We start from the raw sequence: 21,085 nt of genomic DNA on the forward strand, positions 1-21,085 counted from the left end.
TATCAATATTTTTCTTTCATTGGTTGTGTTTCTGGTGTTATATCTGAAGAGACACTGCCAAGTCCCTGGTCACCTAAATTTTCTCCCATGTTATTTTCTAGGAGTTTTATAGTTTCATATTTTACCTTTAGCTCTGCTATCCATTTTTTAAAAATCAATCAATTAATTAATTAATTAATGGCTGTGTTGGGTTTTTGTTGCAGTGCGCAGGCTTCTTATGGTGGTGGCTTCTCTTGTTCTAGAGCACAGGCTCTAGGCACACAGGCTTCAGTAGTTGTGGCACGCAGGCTCAGTAGTTGTGGCTCACGGGCTCTAGAGCACAGGCTCAGTAGTTGTGGCGCACGGGCTTTGTTGCTCCACAGCATGTGGGATCTTCCTAGACCAGGGCTCGAACCCGTGTCTCCTGCATTGGCAGGAGGATTCTTAACCACTGTGCCACCAGGGAAGTCCCTGCTATCCATTTTGAGTTAATTTTTATGGCAGGTACAAGGTCTGTGTATGTGGATGTTCAGTTGTTCCAGTACTGCCATTTATTGAAAAGATAGTCCTTTCTCCATTAATTTTTCCTTGCTCAGTTGACTTTATTTATGTGAGTCTATTTCTTTGCTCTCTATTCTGTTCCATTGATCCGTTTGTCTATTTTTTAAATTTATTTTTTGCCAATACCACACTTTCTTAATTCCTGTAGCTTTATAGTAAGTTGCAAAATCTGGTCACGTCAGTCTTCTGACTTTGTTGTTCTTCAGTATTGTGTTGGCTCTTCTGGGCCCTTGCCTTTCTGTATAAACTTTAGAACCAGTTTGTTGATATCTTCAAAGTAACTTGCTGGGATTTTAATGGATTGAATGTATAGATCAAGTTGGGAAGAACTGACATCTTAACAATATCAGGTCTCCCTATCCATAATATGGACTATCCATTTTATTAGATCTTTGATTTTTTTTCAGCAGAGTTTTGTAGTTTTCCTCATATAGATCTTATATGAAAAATTTAAAAAGATTTCTACCTAAGTATTTCATTTTTCTGGGTGCTAATGTTGATTTTAAAATCCATCTGTTCATGGCTGGTATAGGAAAGCAGTTGATTTTTGTATATTAACCTTGTATCCTGCAGCTTTGATATATCACTTGTTCTAGAAATTTCTTGTTGATTCTTTGGGATTTTCTGCATAGACAATCAGGTCATCTGCAGACAAAGACAGTTTTATTTCTTCCTTCCCAATCAGTATACCTTTTATTTCCCTTTCTTATCTTCTTACATTAGCTTGGAATTCCAGCATGGTGTTGAATAGGAGTGGTGAAAGGTGACATTCTTGCCTTGTTTTTGATCTTAGTGGATAGCATCTAGTTTCTCAGCATTAAATATGATGTTAGTTGTAGATTTTGCACTTTTTTTTTTTTTTTTTTTTTTTTTTTTTTTTTTAATTATTTATTTATTTATTTATTTATTCATGGCTGTGTTGGCTCTTCATTTCTGTGTGAGGGCTTTCTCTAGTTGCGGCAAGTGGGGGCCACTCCTCATCGCGGTGCGCAGGCCTGTCACTATTGCAGCCTCTCGTTGCGGAGCACAGGCTCCAGACGCGCAGGCTCAGTATTTGTGGCTCACGGGGCTAGTTGCTCCGCGGCATGTGGGATCTTCCCAGACCAGGGCTCAAACCCATGTCCCCTGCATTGGCAGGCAGATTCTCAACCACTGCGCCACCAGGGAAGCCCGATTTTGCACTTTTTATTTAAGCATAGCCACAATTATTTGCAGAGAGTATCAGCACAGCCCATTTTTAGCCTAATCCTAACAAAATTAATATTGATTCTTTAATGTCATCTAATATCTTATCAGTGTTCTTATTTCCTTGATTGCCTCCAAAATGTCTAAACAAGGTCCACACATTGTATTTGATTGCTGTGTCACTTAAGTCTTCCTTTTATTCCATAAGACCTCCCTCTTTTTATGCTATTAACTTGTTGAAATCTTCATGTTTTTAAAAAATTGCAAATTATGTCAGTTCGCCCTCAGTACTTCAGCATCATTTCTTAATTGTGACTTGTTTTTCTCTATATCCAGAATCTCATGATCCTACCTAACAATATTCACAATAATTATCTAACATCACCTAATACCCAGTTCATTTGAATTGGCCTTCATAGTCCCCAAAATGTTTTTCAGTTCATTTGTGCAGACTAGTCAGTCAAGACTAATAGATGACATCTGAAGAATGGTTTATCTCTTAAGTGGATTTGCATTAAGGACAATCTCTCCTCTTAAAAATTTTGTCATGAAATTGATTTGTTGAAGACCTAGGGTATTTTATGACTGCCCATTCTTAAATTTCAAGTCACATTTCAAATCTTGGGTATATAAGTGAAGGGGAAGGTGCAGCCAGGTTATGGCTTCTACTGTGCTTCAAGTTCCCCCGTCCCCCAAATCTACATTCTGTCCTGAGCTGTAGTGGTCTTTCTGTTTTGAATTTCCTAGGCCTTGTCCTTTGGCCTCAGGGCTGATGTGGATGGGGAGCTTCTATTTTCACTATGATAGGTCACTTTATTTCTCAACGTGAATGCTCATCTGTGGGCACTGTGAGGCCCTTTCCTCTTAATAAGAGTCCACACAGTGACTTAATGGAGTCTCATCCAACTGCTAGGGCTGTGGACTTCATTTCCCAACTGGAGATTGGGACTAAACCTGCTGCTGGCCCAGCTCTGGGAGCCTTATTTACAGGACACACTGGTTAAGAATGGATGGCTCTGATGCCCTCTGCAACCTGCCTTCCTATCTCCTTCTTGCCTCTGCTGAACTGGGAGGCTGGATAGAAGGGTACTTCTCCCAAGCACCCCCTCACTTCTCTTCTCTTTCCCCAGCTCTGCCTCTGCAACTTGACTCTTCTCTAGGAAGAGCACTCAGCAGACCAAGACTATGGCCCCAGGGCTCCTGACAACCAGGGATGAGGTGAGTCCTGAAATTTCTTCCTAGCTCTTGCAGGATGGACCCATTGCCTTTTCTTGTCTTGGAGCTGCCTTGTTGGTACCTAGCCCTGATCTTGGAGGTGGGGTTCATCTTACCTGGAGCCTTTTCTCAGACTCCTGCTCCATTCATGACCTATGCATTCATCAAGTAGTAAAGTGTTATCAACACAGTTAAAACACAATCATGCTTATGTGCCCAGTGATTCCCAAGGCCTAAAAAAGGGAAGGAAGGCTTTCAAGGAAGGAGCCGCCTGAGCTGCCCCTGACAGATTTGACAAGTTAAAGAGCTGAGGGAATTCATTCCTGTGGGAATGTGGCTGGAATCCTAGCATGTCTCAGAGAGCAGGTGACCTGCAGGCTGTCCCTCATCATATGGGAAGCTTGGAGCAGTCAGTGGCCTTTCGTCACATCATTTTTCTCTGTTTAGAGGTGAGGATGCTGATCTGCTGTCTGCTGGTGATTCATGGGTAGACTTAGTTTGGCTGACCCCATGCATTATATTTGGGTTTTCCACACTTAAAAATTGGAAGATTACACCTAAGTCCTGAGTCCACACTCTTGGTGTGTATGACAAGTAGCTGGAGCCAAACGGCTTCTCCGTGGTGTTGTCACACCCCCTTGTGCCCCTTAACCCCATGGCTGAGGTGCCTGATTCGTTCATTACTTGCCTTGCCCTTGAAGGCTTTGCTTTCACCCCCTCTGAGCCTGGATGGAAGTAGTTCAGCCAGAATCCTGAAAGCCAGGCTGAGGAGTGTGGACTTGAACCTGGAACAAGTTCGGTTTTGAAGGATTCTGAGAAGGAATTTGCCATAAATAGTAATCGAATGAATGTATGTCCCGAAGGGAAGATTTTCTAATCCCTGAGACTAGGCATATTGTGAACTTGACGTAATCAAACGGAGTTAACATTTACTGACCACCTAAACAGATGCCAGGTGGGATGCTTATGCTGATTATATCAATTACCAAAAATAGTGTCAGTTGGACTAATTAAGTTTTGCTTTGCCTGTCCTAAAAATATGACAAGTGTAGAATTTTTTTTGTAAGATCTGAACTTGATCTTAATACTGAGCTCATATAGTGGATATTTGTCTGTTACTGTATCAGTTAAAAATGATTGGTTTTGATGTTATCAGATATTGTTGAGGGCTGTATGTCCCTCAGTTGTCAAATCTTTTATACCTTTGAGAGAAAATGTTTATGTAGTGTATGCAATTCAGAATGTTCCCGGGGTGGGGGGGTGGCTTTTCTTTTGTATGTTTCACTTTACCATTTCTGATGTTAATATAGAAGCATTCTTGGCCAAAATGGAGCATTACTTTTCCTGTCCCTATTCTGCCACTTCCTGTGGGATCCTTAGCACACCCTGAACCTTATCCTATCTATGACCAACATTTCTCAGTATACACTTTTTTCTTTTATTCATTCATGAAAAATTGATTCCAGGGCACGAGCATCTGAGTAGGTTTGTTTTTTAAGATGAAGTTTCCATACCTGCAAATGTAAGACACTTATAACATAGCTGTTTCATAAATGGACCCAATCTTAACTTACTTTGAAAGTACAACAGAACAAAGGGGTTTGCTTGTTTTTATGTTTGTTATTTGAGGCATAGAAATTATATATTTTAGGGTTCTTTAAATTGCATTTTCAGGTACTTTGTTATATGTCAGTTCTGAATTATATAGAATATTCTGACCTATATATACATCATGACATTTAGGCATTTTTTCCTAAGGGCTTTTACCTGAGAGGAGAAATTGGAATATGCATTAGAGTTGTGACATAGAAGGGGGTTGTACCTAGAGGCTATTAACTAGTAGGAAATTAGCACTTTTTAATTTAATCTCAAAATTTTTTGAATGTCTGCTGTGTGCAGGAGCCTTTGATGGTTTACAGACAGTGTTACCTATAGCACAGCCTCCATTCTTATAAGACTTCCAACTTTTTTAGGGGTTTACCTATCACTGGAATTAAATATTTTGAAAAGTTTTCATTGACATATAATTCATTTCCAATAAAATTTGCCCTTTTAAAGGGTACAATTCAGTAGATTTTAATATATTCACAAAGTTGTGCAACATTCACCACTATCTAATTCCATAATGTTTTCAGACCCACCCCCACCCCAAAGAAACCCTGCATGCATTAGGAGTCACTCTCCATTCTCCCCTCCCCCAGCTCTTGACAACCACTAAACTATTTTTATAAACTTGGTTGTTCTGGATATTTCATATAAATGGACTCATATAATATGTGGTCTTTTGTGTCTGTTTTCTTTCACTTAGCATAATATTCTCAAGATTCATCTGCATTGTAGCCCAAATCAGTAATTCATTCTGCTTTAAGGTTGAATAGTATTCCATTGTATGGCTATGAGACATTTTATTTATTCATTTATCTATTGATAGACATTTCAATTATTCCTATCACTTGAATTTAATTAATATTTTTGGTCTGTGTGCATCTGACTGATTTTAATGATAAAATTGTAGTGTATTAAAACTAGTGACTACCCTACTGTCATACATTTAAAGTGAAGAAACCATAAACATTCATATTGAAATCAATGACTCTACAGGTTAAAAGTATTCACAGGAAGGGATGTGGGAACAGATGTATATGTATGACTGATTCACTTTGTTATAAAGCAGAAACTAATAAAAAAAAAAGTATTCACAGGTTTTCACTATTCCATCCCACTGTTTCTCAGTCATTGGAAATTTAACCTGTTCTCAATGTTTGAGAACCTATTTCTTTAGGAAATTTTGTTCATGAAATGAATTTTGGACTTACCACAAAATATGGCCAAGTGAAGAGACATGAGTGTTTTAAATCATATGAGCTACAACTCTATAGTAGAGTATGTTCTTTTGTCTGCTTTCAAAACCATCCACAAGATGTTCTAACACCTCTGCTCTCTATTCTACCACTAGCTTACCTTTCCCTCCTGCCAGATGTTTTACCCTACCCATATCATAGGCTTTCTCCCTCTTCTGCTCATGGCATCTGTGTTCCCTTCCTCCCTACATGCCTCATCTTGATTCTTAACCCTCTGCTTTTTCCTCAACTATTCTGAATCTTACTCATCTTATAAATTTTAATTTTTTTGATATGTAGTTTACATACCATAATTCACCCTGTGGATGAAATTATCAGACAAGGACTTTAAAGTCTCTACATTAACTATGCCCAATGAGGAAAGGAAAACATAGCACTCACTATCAGCTATCAGATAAAATCAACTTCAAGACAGAGGGAAAGAAGACCATTTCGGAATGATAAAGGAGTCACTTCATCAGGAAGACATAAGAGTTATGTGTGTATATAACTGTTCAAAATAACAAAGCTTCAAAATAATTGTCAGAATTAAAGGGAGAAAAAGGCCCCCTTTTGAGTAATTGATAGAACAACTAGGTAAAAAATTAGTAAAGACATAGATGATCTGAAGAAAACTAACGACTGTGTTATCCTGGTTGATAATTGTAGAACACTGCAGCCTACAACTGTAGAATACACATTCTTTTCAAGTACATTTGGTGTGCTCACCAAGACAGACTACATGGGGGGTCTATAAAGGAAGTCTTAATAAATTTAAAAAGAGTTAAAGAATACAAAGTATATTCTATGACTTAAGAGAATTGTATTAGAAGTCAACAATAATATAAATTTAAAATACTGGAAATTAAACAACACACTCTTTACTAATCCTTACATCAAAGAAGAAATTGTAAGAGAAATTAGAACAGAGTGATGATGGAAATACAACATATCAAAGCTTGTGGGAGGCTAACCTGGGTAGTTCTCCCTTGCCAGCCCTCTAGCAGTGCCCTCCACCACTTCTGGGGCTAGGGTCTCTGTGCTAGCCCCACCCCTGGCATCCAACTTGGAGACCCATGCAGTGTCCCCAGAGGAACTGAGAGGAAGACAGAGTATTGCTGATTGGGCCCCCATGTTCTCTCTCTCACTTGACTTTCTGTTCCTTGTTGGGGAAGCTCATGGTCTGTGATTTGATGATGAGGTTACAAGGATTAGCAGTTGGGAAGTGACTGGAATGAACACCGCAGAGCCATCACCTGCTTACTTTCTTAGACTGGGATAGAGGCAGCTACATGTGACCACAGTGCTAGCTTGCCAATCGGCTGATGAGCCACTCTGGACTTTATCTGAATTACTTTGGTATCAGGCACATTGCACCCAAAAGCAAGATCTCCTTTGCCTAATGAGAAAGAACTTCAGGACAGAAACATCATAGGCTCTGCCTTCAGTGGACTAATGTTGAATAGGAGAAAATTCATGTATACAACCTAAATCAAAACAGGTAATTCTGCAATAAAGATGGAGACAAACCATCTTATTTTGTGAAAGAAATCTCAGATAATGGTTCCTTCTTGGTACTGGGGATGGTCTTGAGGCATGGTCCTTGGGAGCCTGGTTTGGGGAAAGCTTGTAACATTGGCTCAGGTTACATTCCTCCAAGACCCTCCCTGAGTAATTCTCTTGTATTTCTGGCAAGTGACCATGCCTCTCCAAATTCTGCAGGAACAAGAACCAAGGGATTTGATGAGTGTAGGAGCAACATCAGTCTAAACTCAGACTTTCCTACAAGGAGAGTGATACTTCAGGAAAAAGAACCCACAATTGTGTCATTTATGGCAGAGGCTTCAGATTCAATTATGAACTCGGGCAACATCAGAAAATTCATTTTGGTGAGAAACCCTATGTGTGTGATAATGGAAGTAAATGCTTCATTGAAAGCTCAAAACTTACTTAGTATCAGAGGATTCATACTGGAGAGAAACTTTACAAGTGTATTGAATATTTTAAAAGCTTCAGTCAAAATTCTAATCTTCAGCATTAGAGATTTCACACTGGAGAGAAACCCTATGGATGTAACAGTATAGGAAAAGAAAGGATTTAAATCCATCTCAAATCTCTTTCAGCACCAGAGCATTCATTTGGGAGAGAAACTTAAAAATCTGGTAAATGTGAGATAGATAGCCTTTAGTTAGAACTCATACCTTGTTCCAATAGGCAAACTTACAAACTCATAGGGAGAAGCCCTATGAGTGTAAGGTGTGTGGGAAATCCTTTATCTGTAGCTTATATCTAACCCAACACCAAAGAATCTACTTCAGAGAGAAGCCCTACAGATGTGATAAATGTGGGAGGGGCTTCTGTTTGAACTCACAACTTGGCCAGCACCAAAGAAGTTACAGCATGGGAAAGAAGCCATACAAATGTAGTATCTATAGGGAGTGCTTCCGCCAGAGCTTCTACCATCATTGCCACCACAGAATCCCCACTGGTGAGAAACTCTATGGATGTGATAAGTGTGGGAAAGCCTTTTGTCAAATTGCAAATCTTATTCAGCATCAGGAAGTTTATAATGGAGAGAAACCCTCTGTATTAGACTGCTAGGGCTGCCATAAAAGAGTATCACACACTAGTTGACCTAAACAACAGAAATTTTATTTTATCACAGTTCTGGGGGCTGGAAAATCTAAGATCCAGGTGTAGCCAATTCAGTTCCTGGTGAGGATTCTTCCTGGCTTGTAGATGGCTGGCTTCTTGCTGTGTGTTCGTATGGCAGAGACAGAGTTCTGGTATCTCTTCCTCTTATGAGGCACCATTCCTATTGGATCAGGGCCCCACCCTTATGACCTCACTTAGCCTCAATACTTTCTTAGAGGCCCCATCTCTAAATACAACCAAATTGGGGTTTAAGGCTTCAACATAATTTTGTGGGACATAATTCACTCCATGGCATTCCACCCCCGGCCCTTCAAAATTCATGTCCTTCTGACATGAACATACATTATTTCGTCTTAACAGCCCCCCAGATCTTAACTCATACCAGCATCAAATTTAAAGCCCAAAGCCTCATCTAAATATCTAAATCAGATACAGGTGAGACATGAGTAAAGGTACCATTTCCCTAAGGTAAAATTCCTCTCCAGTTGTGAACCTGTGAAACCAGGTAAGTTATGTACTTGCAAAATAAAATGGACAGGAGTAGGATACACATTCCCATTCTAAAAGGGAGAAATCAGAAGGAAGATAGGGTGAAGGATTCTAAATAAGTCCAAACCTAGCAAGGTAAATTGTATTAGATCCTAAGGCTGGAGAATAACCCACTGGATTGATGTTCTACTCTCCAGGCCCACTAGATTGGCAGTACCCCTTCGGCCCAGAGGTGTGACCCTGCCTCTGTGGCTTTCTGAGAGGGCCATGCTGTAAGCAAGGAGTGGCAGCCTTGCCCCCTGGGCCTGTGGTGGGATTAGAGGACCTGACAACTTACAAATAGCCTCTCTTTCCTTGAAGGATAATACATATTCACACTCTTCCTGTTTCATCCCATTTTCTGTGCCTACTTTAGTCCCAGCTGCAGTGTTTTTGTGGGTATACTTCCATCTCTTCCTGGCGTCTGCTGAGATGGCTGATTAAATTCATGGTTCACACCCATACTAATTATCTTATCAAATTGTTCAGACATGCCCTCAGTGTTCTCCTCAGAACAAGTTTTCTCTCTCTTTTTTTACAATGTAGATAAGTTAAGAATTTTCCAATCTTCAGTATGGGTTCATTTTTACTTAACAATTCCTTCTTCAATTCATCTCTCTTCTTTCACATTTTATCATAAGTAGTCAGGAGGAACCAAGCCACTCCTTAACACTGCTTTGAAATCTCAGTTAAATATCCAGTCTCATCACTCACAAGTTCAACCTTCCACAGAACACTAGAACACAGTTCACTCGAGTTCTTTGCCACTTTATAGCAAGGTTCACCTTTCCTCCAGTTTCCAGTAACCTGTTCCTCATTTCCATCTGAGACATCACCAGAATGTCCTTTAACATCTATATTTCTGCCGTCATTTTTTCCATGATTATTCATGTATTCTCTAAGAAGATGGAACTTTTCTTTTCAGCTCTTCTCTTTCTGAGCCCTCATAAAAATCACCTTTAATGTTTGTATTTCTACCAACAGTCCCTTCATGTCAATCTCAGATTTTTCTAGCATGCACCACAAAATTCTTCCAATCTCTACCCATCATACAGTTTCAAAGCCATGTCCACAGTTTTAGGAATTTGTTACAGCAGCACCCCACTGTCAGTACCAAAATCTGTATTAGTCTGCTAGGGCTGCCATAACAAAATACCATCGACTGGTGACTTAAACAACAGAAATTTAGTTCTCACAGTTTTCAAAGCTGGGAAGTTAAAATTAGGGTACTGGCTGATTTGGTTCCTGGTGAGGGCTCTCTTCCTGGCTTTCATACTGCTGCCTTCTTGCTGTGTGCTCACACAGCAGCATCAGAAAGAGAGTAAGCTCTGGTCTCTTCTTATAAAGTACAAACCCTATCAGGGCCCTACCTTTCTGACCTCATTTAACCTTATCCCTTGCATGCCATATCTCCAAATGTAGACACATTGAGAATAACGGGTCAACATGAATTTTGAGAGGACACAATTTAGTCCATAGCACCCCACAAATGTTATGAGTGTGGAAAAACCTTTAGTCAAAATTCACAACAAGCATCAGGGAGTACACAGGTAAAAATTCACAGGGGTGGAGAGAACCCTTAAATACAATGAATGTGAAATTCTGGATTTGTTCAGTGTTAAGAAGACTGATAGAGGGAGAAAGGCCATAGATACAAGTGACATGTAGGAAGCTTCAATGTGCTAAGCCCAGGTGGAGCCTGACCCCACATCAGAGTGTTGACACCAGGAAGTGTAAGGAACATGAGGAAGATTCTGATGATACTCAGTGTATGTAAGATCATGAGAGCCCTGTGAATAATCTCTTTCCAATTTGTTGGAAGTATTAGTCTGGGCCATCTACTAGGATATGTAAAGTGCCCTTGGAAACACATCTCCTTAAAAGTGACTTTAAAATTTTTTGTTGATGTGAAATTCACATAACATAAAGTTAGCCGTTTTTTTTTTTTTTTGCAGTACGCGGGCCTCTCACTGTTGTGGCCTCTCCTGTTGTGGAGCACAGGCTCTGGATGCGCAGGCTCAGCAGCCATGGCTCACGGGCCCAGCCGCTCCACGGCATGTGGGATCTTCCCGGGCCGGGGCACGAACCCGTGTCCCCTGCATCGGCAGGCGGACTCTCAACCACTGCGCCACCAGGGAAGCCCAGTTAGCCATTTTAATATGTACAATTCAGTGGCATTTAGTACATTCACAGTGTTGTGCAACTATCACCTCTTATCTAGTTCCAGCATTTTTATCATTAAGCAGTCACTCCCTATTTGCTCCTCTTCCCAGATACTGACAACCACTAACCCTCTTGTGTCTCTGTGGTTTTAACTGTTGTGGATATTTCATATAAGTGGAATCATACAATTAAAAAAAAAAACTTTGTGATATGAAAAATGACAGAGTAAGGGATATCCATGACCGTACCTGCTCAAAAGCAACTAATGGGCTGCCAGAAACTGTCAGAATTAACTTTTGTAAAACTTTGGAATCTAGTCAAAACTGGAAGATTTGGTGAAGAAAGAAGCTCCTTTGTTTGTGGCAGGAGAGTACTGTGGCATTTTAAACTGCTTGCCTACTAACTATCCATGAGGAAGCCCCAGCACAAAGACTTTAAATCAACTATCTTAAATATGCATAAAGAGCTAAAAGAAACCATGGACATGGAACAAAAGGAACTAGGTCAACAATGTTTGAACAAATAGAGATTATCAATAAAGAGAAATTATAGAAGGGAACCATATAGGAATCTTGGAGCTGCAAAGTACAATAACTGAAGGGAAGAATTCATTATAGGAGTTCAACAGCATATTTAAACAGGTAAAATTAAGTCTGTGCACTTGGAAGTATTTCAACTGAGGTTACCCATTGTGAGGAACAGGAAGAAAAGATTGACGAAAGATGAACAGAGCTTGAAAGACCTGTGTGACACCATCAGGTTTACTTACATACACATAATGGGAATTGCAGAAGGAAAGGGGAGAGAAAATTTCAAGAGATAATATCCAGAAACTTCCCAAATTTGATAAAAGAATAAATCTATACATCCCTGACACTCAACAGACTCCAAGTAGGATAAAATCAAAAAGATCCACACCAAATTGTCAAAACCCAAAGACAGAATTTTGAAAGCAGCAAGTGAGAAGTTGTTTGTTACCTACAAGTGACCCTCAAATAGATTAACAGCCAATTTCTCATCAGAAACCATGGAGGCCACCAGTCAGAGAGATAACACATTTTAAGTCTTGGAAGAAAAACCGTCAACTAAGAATTCTATGTCTGGCAAATTATTCTTGAAGAATGAGGGAGAAATTAAGATGTTACCAGATAAAATCTGAGAGAGCTCATTAACAGTAGACCTGCTCTACAAAAACCCAAAAACCAAACCAAAACAAAACAAAAAATTCAAGCTGATTTGAAAAGGACACTAGATAGTAACTCTAAACCGTAAGAAAGAAAAGTGAACACTAGTACAGAGGCTTGTATAAAAGCCAGTATTATTGTACTTTTTGTTTGGTTTATAACTTCTGCTTTTTCTGTATGATTTCAGGCAAACACAAAAAATATACATCTACGTTAATGGGCATACACTGTATAAAGATGTAATCTTGGACAATTACAAAATAAGGGGAGAGGGTTGGAAAAGTATAGGAGCAGAGTGTTTGTATGCTATTGAGACTAAGTTAGTAGATTTTTACAAGCTTAACATGTTAACATGGTAACCACTAAGAAAATACTTAAAAATATACAGAAAATGAAAGAAATGATAAAAGTGAAAAAAGTACAAGAAAAAAATCAATAAATATTTTAAAAGGCAGTAATGGAGGAACTGAGGAACAAAAGATATACACAGAAAACAAAAGGCTAAATGGCAAAAGTAAATCCTTCCTTTTCAGTAATCACATTAAATATAAATGGAATAAACTCCCCAATCAAAAAAGGCCTAGGTTAGCAGTTTGGATAAAAAAAAAAACCCAAGATCTGTACATATACTGCCTACAAGAGACTCACTTTAGATAACATGGACATAAAGAGGTTGAACGTAAAAGGATGGAAAAAGATATTTCATACAACTAGTAATCAAAAGAGAGTTGGGATGGCTGTATCATGAGACAAAACAGATTTTAAATTAGGAAAAGATAATAAAATGAAGAAAGACATATATTGATAAAAGGTTCATTACAGAAATAATATATAGCAATTATAAATATGAACATAACCTAGCAATATAGTCCCAAAATATATGGAATAAAAATGGACAGAATTGAGAGAAAAATAGGTCTACAATAATGGTTGGTGACTTCAGTACCCAGCTTTCTATACTGCATAGGGCAGCCAGACAGGAGATCAACAAGGAAATATAGAACTTGAACTACACTGTAAATCAGTTTCACCTAACATATGTACAGAACACACCACCCAACAACAGCAAAATATATATTCCACTCAAGTGCACATGGAACGTTCTCCAGGATAGACCATATGTTAGGCCACAGGTAAGTCTTAAGTTTGAAATGATTGAAATCTTACAAAGTAACTTTTCTGTTCACTTTCTGGAATGAAACTAGAAATGAATAACAGAACTTCGGAAAATTCACAAATTTGTGGAAACTAAGTAGGACACTCTTAAACAACTACTGTGTCAAGAAGAAAAATCACAAAGTAGAAAATACTTTGGGAGACAAATGGAAATGAAAACATGACATACCAGAACTTATGGAATATAGTAAAAACAGTACTTAGAGGGAAATTTATAGCTGTAAATGCATGTATTAAGAGAGAACTCAAATTAATAACCTAACTGTATAACCTATGTAACTAGGAAAAGAAGCACCAACTAAACTCAAGCTAGCAGAAGGCAGGAAATAATAAAAGAGCAAAGACAAAATAGAGAATAGAAAAATGATAGAGAAATCAACAACACCTAAAGTTGGTTCCTTAAAAAGATTAACAAAATTGACAAACCTTTGTCTAAATTGACTAACAAAAAAGACAAGTTACTAAAATCAGAAATGAAATTGGAAACTTTATTATCAATTTTTTAAAAATATAGAGGATTATAAGGGAATACTATTAACAGCTGTTTGCCAACAAATTTGCTACCCAAGGTGAAATGGACAAATTTTGAGACATGCACAGTTTATCTCAACTGACTCAGGAAAGAATAGAAATTATGGATAGATCTATAACTAGTGAGGATATTGGAGCAGTCATTAAAAAAACCTCCCAACAGAGAAAAGCTCACAATGAGATGGCTTTACTTGTTAATTCTACTAAATATATAAAGAAGAGTTAACATAAATCTTTCTCAAACTATTCCAAAATACTGGAGAGGACACTTTCTGTCTCATTCTGTGACACATTGCTCTGACTACAGAGGTCTCAGACAAAGACACTACAAGAAAAGAAAACTACAGGCTAATATCCCTTATGAATATAGGGGCAAGAATCCTCACCAAAATGCTGTAACTCATGACCAAGTGAGATTTACAATGATGTTTCAAAATATTAAAATCCTGTAATATACTTCATTCAGAGAATGAAGGATAAAAACTGCATGATCATTTCAATTGATGATGAAAAAGCACTTGACAAAATGCAGCACTCTTTCATGGTAAAAACATTCAGTAAACCAGGAATACATGAAAATTTCTTGAACATGATAAAGGCCTTATATGAAAAATCCACACTAATGTTGTTCTTTATGGTGAAAGACTGAAAGCTTTTCCCGGAAAAACAGTACAAGATAAGGATGTCAGCTTTTGCCACTTCTGTTCAACATAGTACTGGCAGTTCTAGCCAGAATAATTAGGCAGATAAAGAAACGACATCCACATTCAAACAGAAGTAAAATTATTCCTTTCCTCCAGACATTATCTCAAATCTATACAACCCTAGAATCCACAAAAAAATTATTAGAGCTAAAAATGAATTCAGCGAAGTTTCAGGACACAAAATCAACACACAAAAGTCAGTTGTATTTATGTACGTTTTCAAAGAACTATTCAAACAGGAAATATTTTTTAAAATCCCACTTACAGTAGCATCAAAAATAATAAAATATTCAGTAATAAGCCAAGCAGGCAAAAGCCTTGTTCACTGGAAAGTGCAAAACATTGCTGAAATTAAAGGAGACCTAAATAAATGGAAAGACTTCCCATGCTTCTGGATTGGAAGACAATATTGCTAAGATGACAGTAATATCCAAAGTGATCTATGGATTCAATACAGTCCCTGTCAAAGCACCATTCATGTTTTATATAAATAGAAAAACCTATCCTAAAATTCATTTGGAATCTCATAGGACCCTGAATAGTCAAAACAATCTTGAAAAAGGAAAAGAAATTTGGAGGACTCACTCTGCTTGATTTCAATACTTAGCTCCAAGCTACAAACAGTGGCAAAACAGTGTTATACTGCCATAAGTATAAACATATAGATCAGTGGAATAGAACTGAGAGCCCAGAAAAATATCCCTCTTACATATGATCAATTGATTTTTGACAAGGATACCAAGACTGTTCAATTGAAAAAGAACAGTCTATACATGTGGTGCTTGGACAACTGGATATCCAGAACTAAAAGAACATACTTGAGAAAAATGAAAAATTAGAAAGCCTCTGCAAAGAAATAGAAGATGTAATGAATAAGCATATGGAAATTTCAGAACTGAGAAATATGTACCTGAAAGAAAAAGTTCAGAAGATGGGCTTAAGAGCAGATTGGAGGTAACAGAGAAATTATTGAACTATAAGATGGAATAATAGAAATGACCCAATCTGTGCAACAGGGAGAAAATATACTGGGAAAAAGATGAACAGAGCCTCAAGAATTGTGAGAGTATAACAAAATATCTAACATTTGTGTTACTGCAGTTCTGGAAGAAGAAGCAAAGAAGGACAGGGTTGAAAAAGTATTAGAATAATTAATGGCTGAAAAGTTCCTAAATTTGGCAAGAGATTTAAACCTACAGATTCAAAAAGCTGAGTGTATCCCAAACATGATAAGCCCACTGAAATCCACACCAGGATACATTATAATGAAACTCCTGAACACTAAAAGTGAAGAAAACATCTTGAAATCAGCTAGAGAAAAATAACACATTTCTTACAGAGGAAGAAAACTATTAGAATGGTAGTGAATTTCTCATCAGAAATGAGAGGCTAGATGGAAAGTGGTGTGATTTTTTCAGGCACTGAAGGAAAAGAATTGTATACGCCAAATCCTGTATGAAATGAAAATATTTTTCACAAATGAAGAGGAATCAAAAAAGAGATACATCATGCAGACATTAATCAAAGGAAAGCAAGAGTGGCTATATTAATATCAGGTAAGATAGACTTCAAAGAAAATTACCAGATACAGAGGGTGATAAATTGGTCAATTCGTCAGCAAGACAGGATCCTTAATGTGTATGCATCAAATAACTGAGCTTCAAAAGATGAGAAGAGAAAACTGAAAGGAGAAATAGACAAATCAACAATTTGAGACTTCAACACCCTTCTCTCAATGTTATGTAGAATAATTAGACCCCAAATCAGTAGGAGCTCAACAACGCCATCAACCAACAGAATCTAATCAACATTTACAGAACATTCCACCTAACGATAGCAAAATGCATATTCTTACTGTCAGCCCTCCATATCCATGGGTTCCACATCTGCAGATTCAACCAACTGCAGATCAAAAATTAAAAAAAATTTTTTTCCAAAAGTTCCAAAAAGCAAAATTTGAATTTGCTGTGTGCCAGCAACTATTTACATAGCATTTACATTATATTTACAACTATTTATGTGGCATTACATTGTATTAGGCATTATAAGTAATCTAGAGATGACTTAAAGTATACAGGAGGATGTATGAGGTTATATACAAATACCATGCCATTTAATATACAGGACTTGAGCATCTGTGGATTTTGGTATCTGAAGGGGGGTTCTGGAACCAATCCTCTGTGGATACTGAGGGATGACTGTATGAAGATAGATATATTCTGGGCCACAGAACAACACATGAAACAAAAAAATTGGTTTACCTTAATGAATTAAAAAAAATTTAAATCATGCAAAGTATGTTGTCTGACCACAATGGAATCAAACTTGACATCAATAAGAGAAAGTTAACAGAAAAATCTCTAAGCACTTAGAAAATAACACACTGCTAAATAATCTGGGCATTAAAAATGACATCTCAAGGGAAATAAAAACCTGCGTGAAAGTGAATGAAGGGCTTCCCTGGTGGCGCAGTGGTTGAGAGTCCGCCTGCCGATGCAGGGGACGCGGGTTCGTGCCCCGGTCCGGGAGGATCCCACATGCTGCGGAGCAGCTGGGCCTGTGAGCCATGGCCACTGAGCCTGCGTGTCTGGAGCCTGTGCTCCACAACAGTGAGAGGCCACAACAGTGAGAGGCCTGCGTACCACAAAAAAAAACAAAAAAAACAAAAAAAAAACTATAAGTAGCATTATTTTTTTTAATATAAAATATACATAACAAAATTTTCACCATTTTAAAATGTTCAGTTCATTGGCATTAAGTTCATTCACACCATTGTGCAGTCATCACCTTTCTTCATTTCTAAAACTTTTTCGTCTTCCTAGACTGAAACTCTATCCATTATATAATAACTCCCCATCCCCCACTCCCCCCAGCTCCTGGTAACCTCTATTTTACTCTGTCTCTATGAATTTGCCTATTCCAGGTACCTGCTATAAGTGGAATCAAACAATATTTGTCCTTTGTGACTGGCTTATTTCACTTAGCATAATGTTTTCAAGGCTAATCTCTGATGTAGCATGTATCAGAATTTCCTTCCTTTTTAAGGCTGAATAATATACAGTTTTTTTGTATATATGTACTACATTTTCTTATCTGTTTATCTGTTGATGGACATTTGGGTTGTTGCCACCTTTGAGCTATTGTGAATAATGCTGTTATGAGCATTGGTGTATGAGTATCTGAGCCCTTGCTTTTGATTCTTTGGGGTATATATACTGAGGATTAAAATTGCTGGATCATATGGTAAATTGTATGCTTAACTTTTTTCTTTTTGTATGTTTAACTTTTTGAGGAACTGCTGAACTCTTTTCCACAGAAACCATACCATTTTACTTTTTCCACAGAAACCATACCATTTTACTTTTTCCACAACAATGCACAAAGGTTCCAGTTTCTCCGCTCCCTCCCAAAACCTGTTTTTTTCTGTTTCTTTGGTAATAGTTATCCTAATGGGTGTGATGTGGCATCTTTGTGGAACAGTATTCTTAATGCTTAGAGACATGTTTTCCTCCTCATATGAAATATGAAGAACAAGGAAAGGATGTCTGCTCCCACCACTTTTTTTTTTTTTTTTTTTTTTTTTTTGTGGTATGCGGGCCTCTCACTGTTGTGGCCTCTCCCATTGCAGAGCACGGGCTCCGGATGCGCGGGCTCCGGATGCGCAGTCTCAGCGGCCATGGCTCACGGGCCCAGCCACTCCGCGGCATGTGGGATCTTCCCGGACTGGGGCACGAACCCGTGTCCCCTGCATCGGCAGGCGGACTCTCAACCACTGCGCCACCAGGGAAGCCCCCACCACTCTTATTCACTTTTGTGCTAGAAGTTCTATAGTAAGGCAAGACAGGAAATAAAATACATATAGATTATAAGGAAAGAAATAAATCTGTCCCTATATGCAAATACCATGATTGTCTATATAGGAAATCTTAAGGAATCTAGGAGAAAAAAACTCCTAGAGCTAATAAGTGAGTTCAGCCATGTTGCAGGATTCAAGATAAGCATACAAACAATTTATTTCTATATCATAGCAATGAACAAAATCTATATCATTTTTAACTGAACTAAAAATACAATACCATTAAAATCACTAAAAAAAAAGAAAAATGAAGGAATTTTTAGGGATCAGTTTTTAAACAAAACCTACTTAGGATTTGTATGCTGAAAACCACAACATGCTGATGAAAGACATCAAAGAACATCTCAGTAAATGGAGAGACATCTCATGTTCATAGATTTGAAGAGTCAACATGGTAAAGATGTCATTTCTTCCTAAATTGATATACAGGTTTAATGCAAATCTTGTCAAAATTCCAGCAGGGTTTTTTGGTAGATATAGATGAGATTATTCTAAAATTTATATGAAAAAGCACATGCCCTAGAATAGGTAAAATATCTTTAAAATGAAGAATAAAGGGGGAGAAATCACTCTACCTGATTTCAAGACCTACAGGATATCTACAGTAATCAAAACTGTGATTTTCACAGCATCGTAGACATAAAGATCAATAGAATAGAGAACCCCTGAATAGAGCCACCAGCAATGTGGGAGCAGGATTAGTAGTCTTGAACACATGGCAAAAGGGTTCAGATTGAAAGCAGGATCGATCTGTCTATCTCACCCGCATGCCCCACGCTAGCCTTATTGCTGCCATGGCTCTGGTTAGTGGCTTAGGTTAAGTTGACTAGTGGGCATGGGTGGCTTCTGGGTGAGTAGGGATGTGTTTGTGTTACAGGCATCAATGGCCTTCAAGGATGTGGCTGTGGCCTTCACCCAGAAGGAGTGGAAGCTACTGAGTCCTGCTCAGAGGACCCTGTATCGGGATGTAATGCTGGAGAACTACAGCCATATGGTGTCACTGGGTAAGGCTGACCTGTCTCATGTCTCAGACTGCCTGTGGGCATCTTAAGATTTTATGGAGCAGCCACTATTCTTTGGGCTTAGAAAGAAACATATTTTTCCTACACCCAGAGAATGTCTGGATTCTATAGAGTTGGAAATAGTGAAGTTATGTGTGTGTGTGTTGCTGGGGGGGTATGATGTTGCATTTCCAGGCCTCTTCCAAGGCTGGGCCCTCCTCCAAAGTGATCTTGCTTCAAATGGGTGAATATTTGTATTTACTCAAGCACAGGGGAGAATCATATACTGCCTTTAGATCCAGGATTCCTCCCTCCCCTTAGTCATCTTTTCTCAGCATTCAGAGAAACTTTGTCCCCCTCCACCCGCCCTGCCATGCTTCCCTACCCTCTTAGTCATTGCATTCCCCAGCTGAGTCCGAGTTCTGTGATAGCCTCTTAAGTCACTATCCCAAGATCACCTTGGTTTTTTTCCCCTGTGAGTAGGAATTGCCTTTCCTAAACCAAAACTCATCACACAACTGGAGCAAGGGGATGAGCCCTGCAGAAAGGAGAGTGAAAGTCTTCTGGACCTTTGTCCAGGTAAGTGGGAAACACCAGGCATACAAGGAGACAAGGCAGTGAGGCGCTCAGCAGGTGAGGAAAGAGGAGCATCTGAGCTTCTGGGGAGAAAGCTCTTCTGCAGGCCTCCCTTCTATGCTATTCCACTCAGCCCAGAGAGGGCTTCCCTGGCAACCCCCTCTTTCCTCCCCCATAGAGCCACACTCTGCTCATTTGGTGTCCCTTGTCCAGCACTTCTAGGATCTCCCCATTCTTGAACTTTTGTTGGTTGGCCTGACCTTTAACATAGCACTTATCCTCTGAGACTAAGTCATCTACCCTGCTAGATTTCTGTCCAGTAACCTGGTAACATTTTTGTGCATCGGTTCTACCCCGTAAGTTCCCATTACTTTGTTTCTTCAATGATGGGTTATTTAAGATTACAACAGGGTATGAAGAATTATACGAGTGCAAATCTGCCTTCCCTGCAGCCTAAGAAATAGACCATTATAAGACCAGGTGACAACCCCCTGGTTATGTCCCATTCCTCCCGCCCCTGAGAATCCGACTTCTGCATTAGCATGCCCATGATTGCCTCTAGCCTTTTAACCATTCAGCAGGTCTTTCAACCATATAGAGTTGTTTTGCATGTCTGTAAACTTCTCTGCACATAGTATCATATTGTATACCTCCTTCTGGAACATGCCTTTTCACCAGTTTTATGTGAGATTCATATTAAAATGTGTAGGTTTAGTTTATACTTTTAAAAATGGTTATATATGATTCTATTATATGAATATTTTAATGCAGATGAATTATCTTGTCCCTTCTTTTGGACATTTGAGTTACCTCCAGTTTTTGGCTATGAAATAATGTTGCTGTATATTCTTGCTACCTCCTTGGAAACACATGCGAGAGTTTCTCTCAAGATGCATACCTAGGAGCACAGTGGCTGGTTCATGGGCATGGG

General features: G+C 38.7%; 1 protein-coding gene across 3 annotated transcripts in view; it reads left to right on the top strand.

Annotated features, from left to right (window-relative positions):
- ZNF169 (zinc finger protein 169) overlaps positions 1 to 21,085 on the top strand; it is a 46,632-nt gene that overhangs the window by 10,508 nt on the left and 15,039 nt on the right. For all 3 annotated transcript variants that reach the window (XM_081237859.1, XM_081237858.1, XM_081237860.1), the window contains exons 2-4: positions 2,856 to 2,943; positions 19,455 to 19,581; positions 20,062 to 20,157. In XM_081237859.1, the coding sequence (XP_081093985.1) occupies positions 2,911 to 2,943; positions 19,455 to 19,581; positions 20,062 to 20,157 (256 nt within the window). In that variant the 5' untranslated portion in view covers positions 2,856 to 2,910. The remainder of the gene's footprint in view (positions 1 to 2,855; positions 2,944 to 19,454; positions 19,582 to 20,061; positions 20,158 to 21,085) is intronic.

The sequence above is a fragment of the Mesoplodon bidens genome (assembly GCF_964165515.1).
Source record: "Mesoplodon bidens genome assembly, chromosome: 6".
Taxonomy (NCBI): domain Eukaryota; kingdom Metazoa; phylum Chordata; class Mammalia; order Artiodactyla; family Ziphiidae; genus Mesoplodon; species Mesoplodon bidens.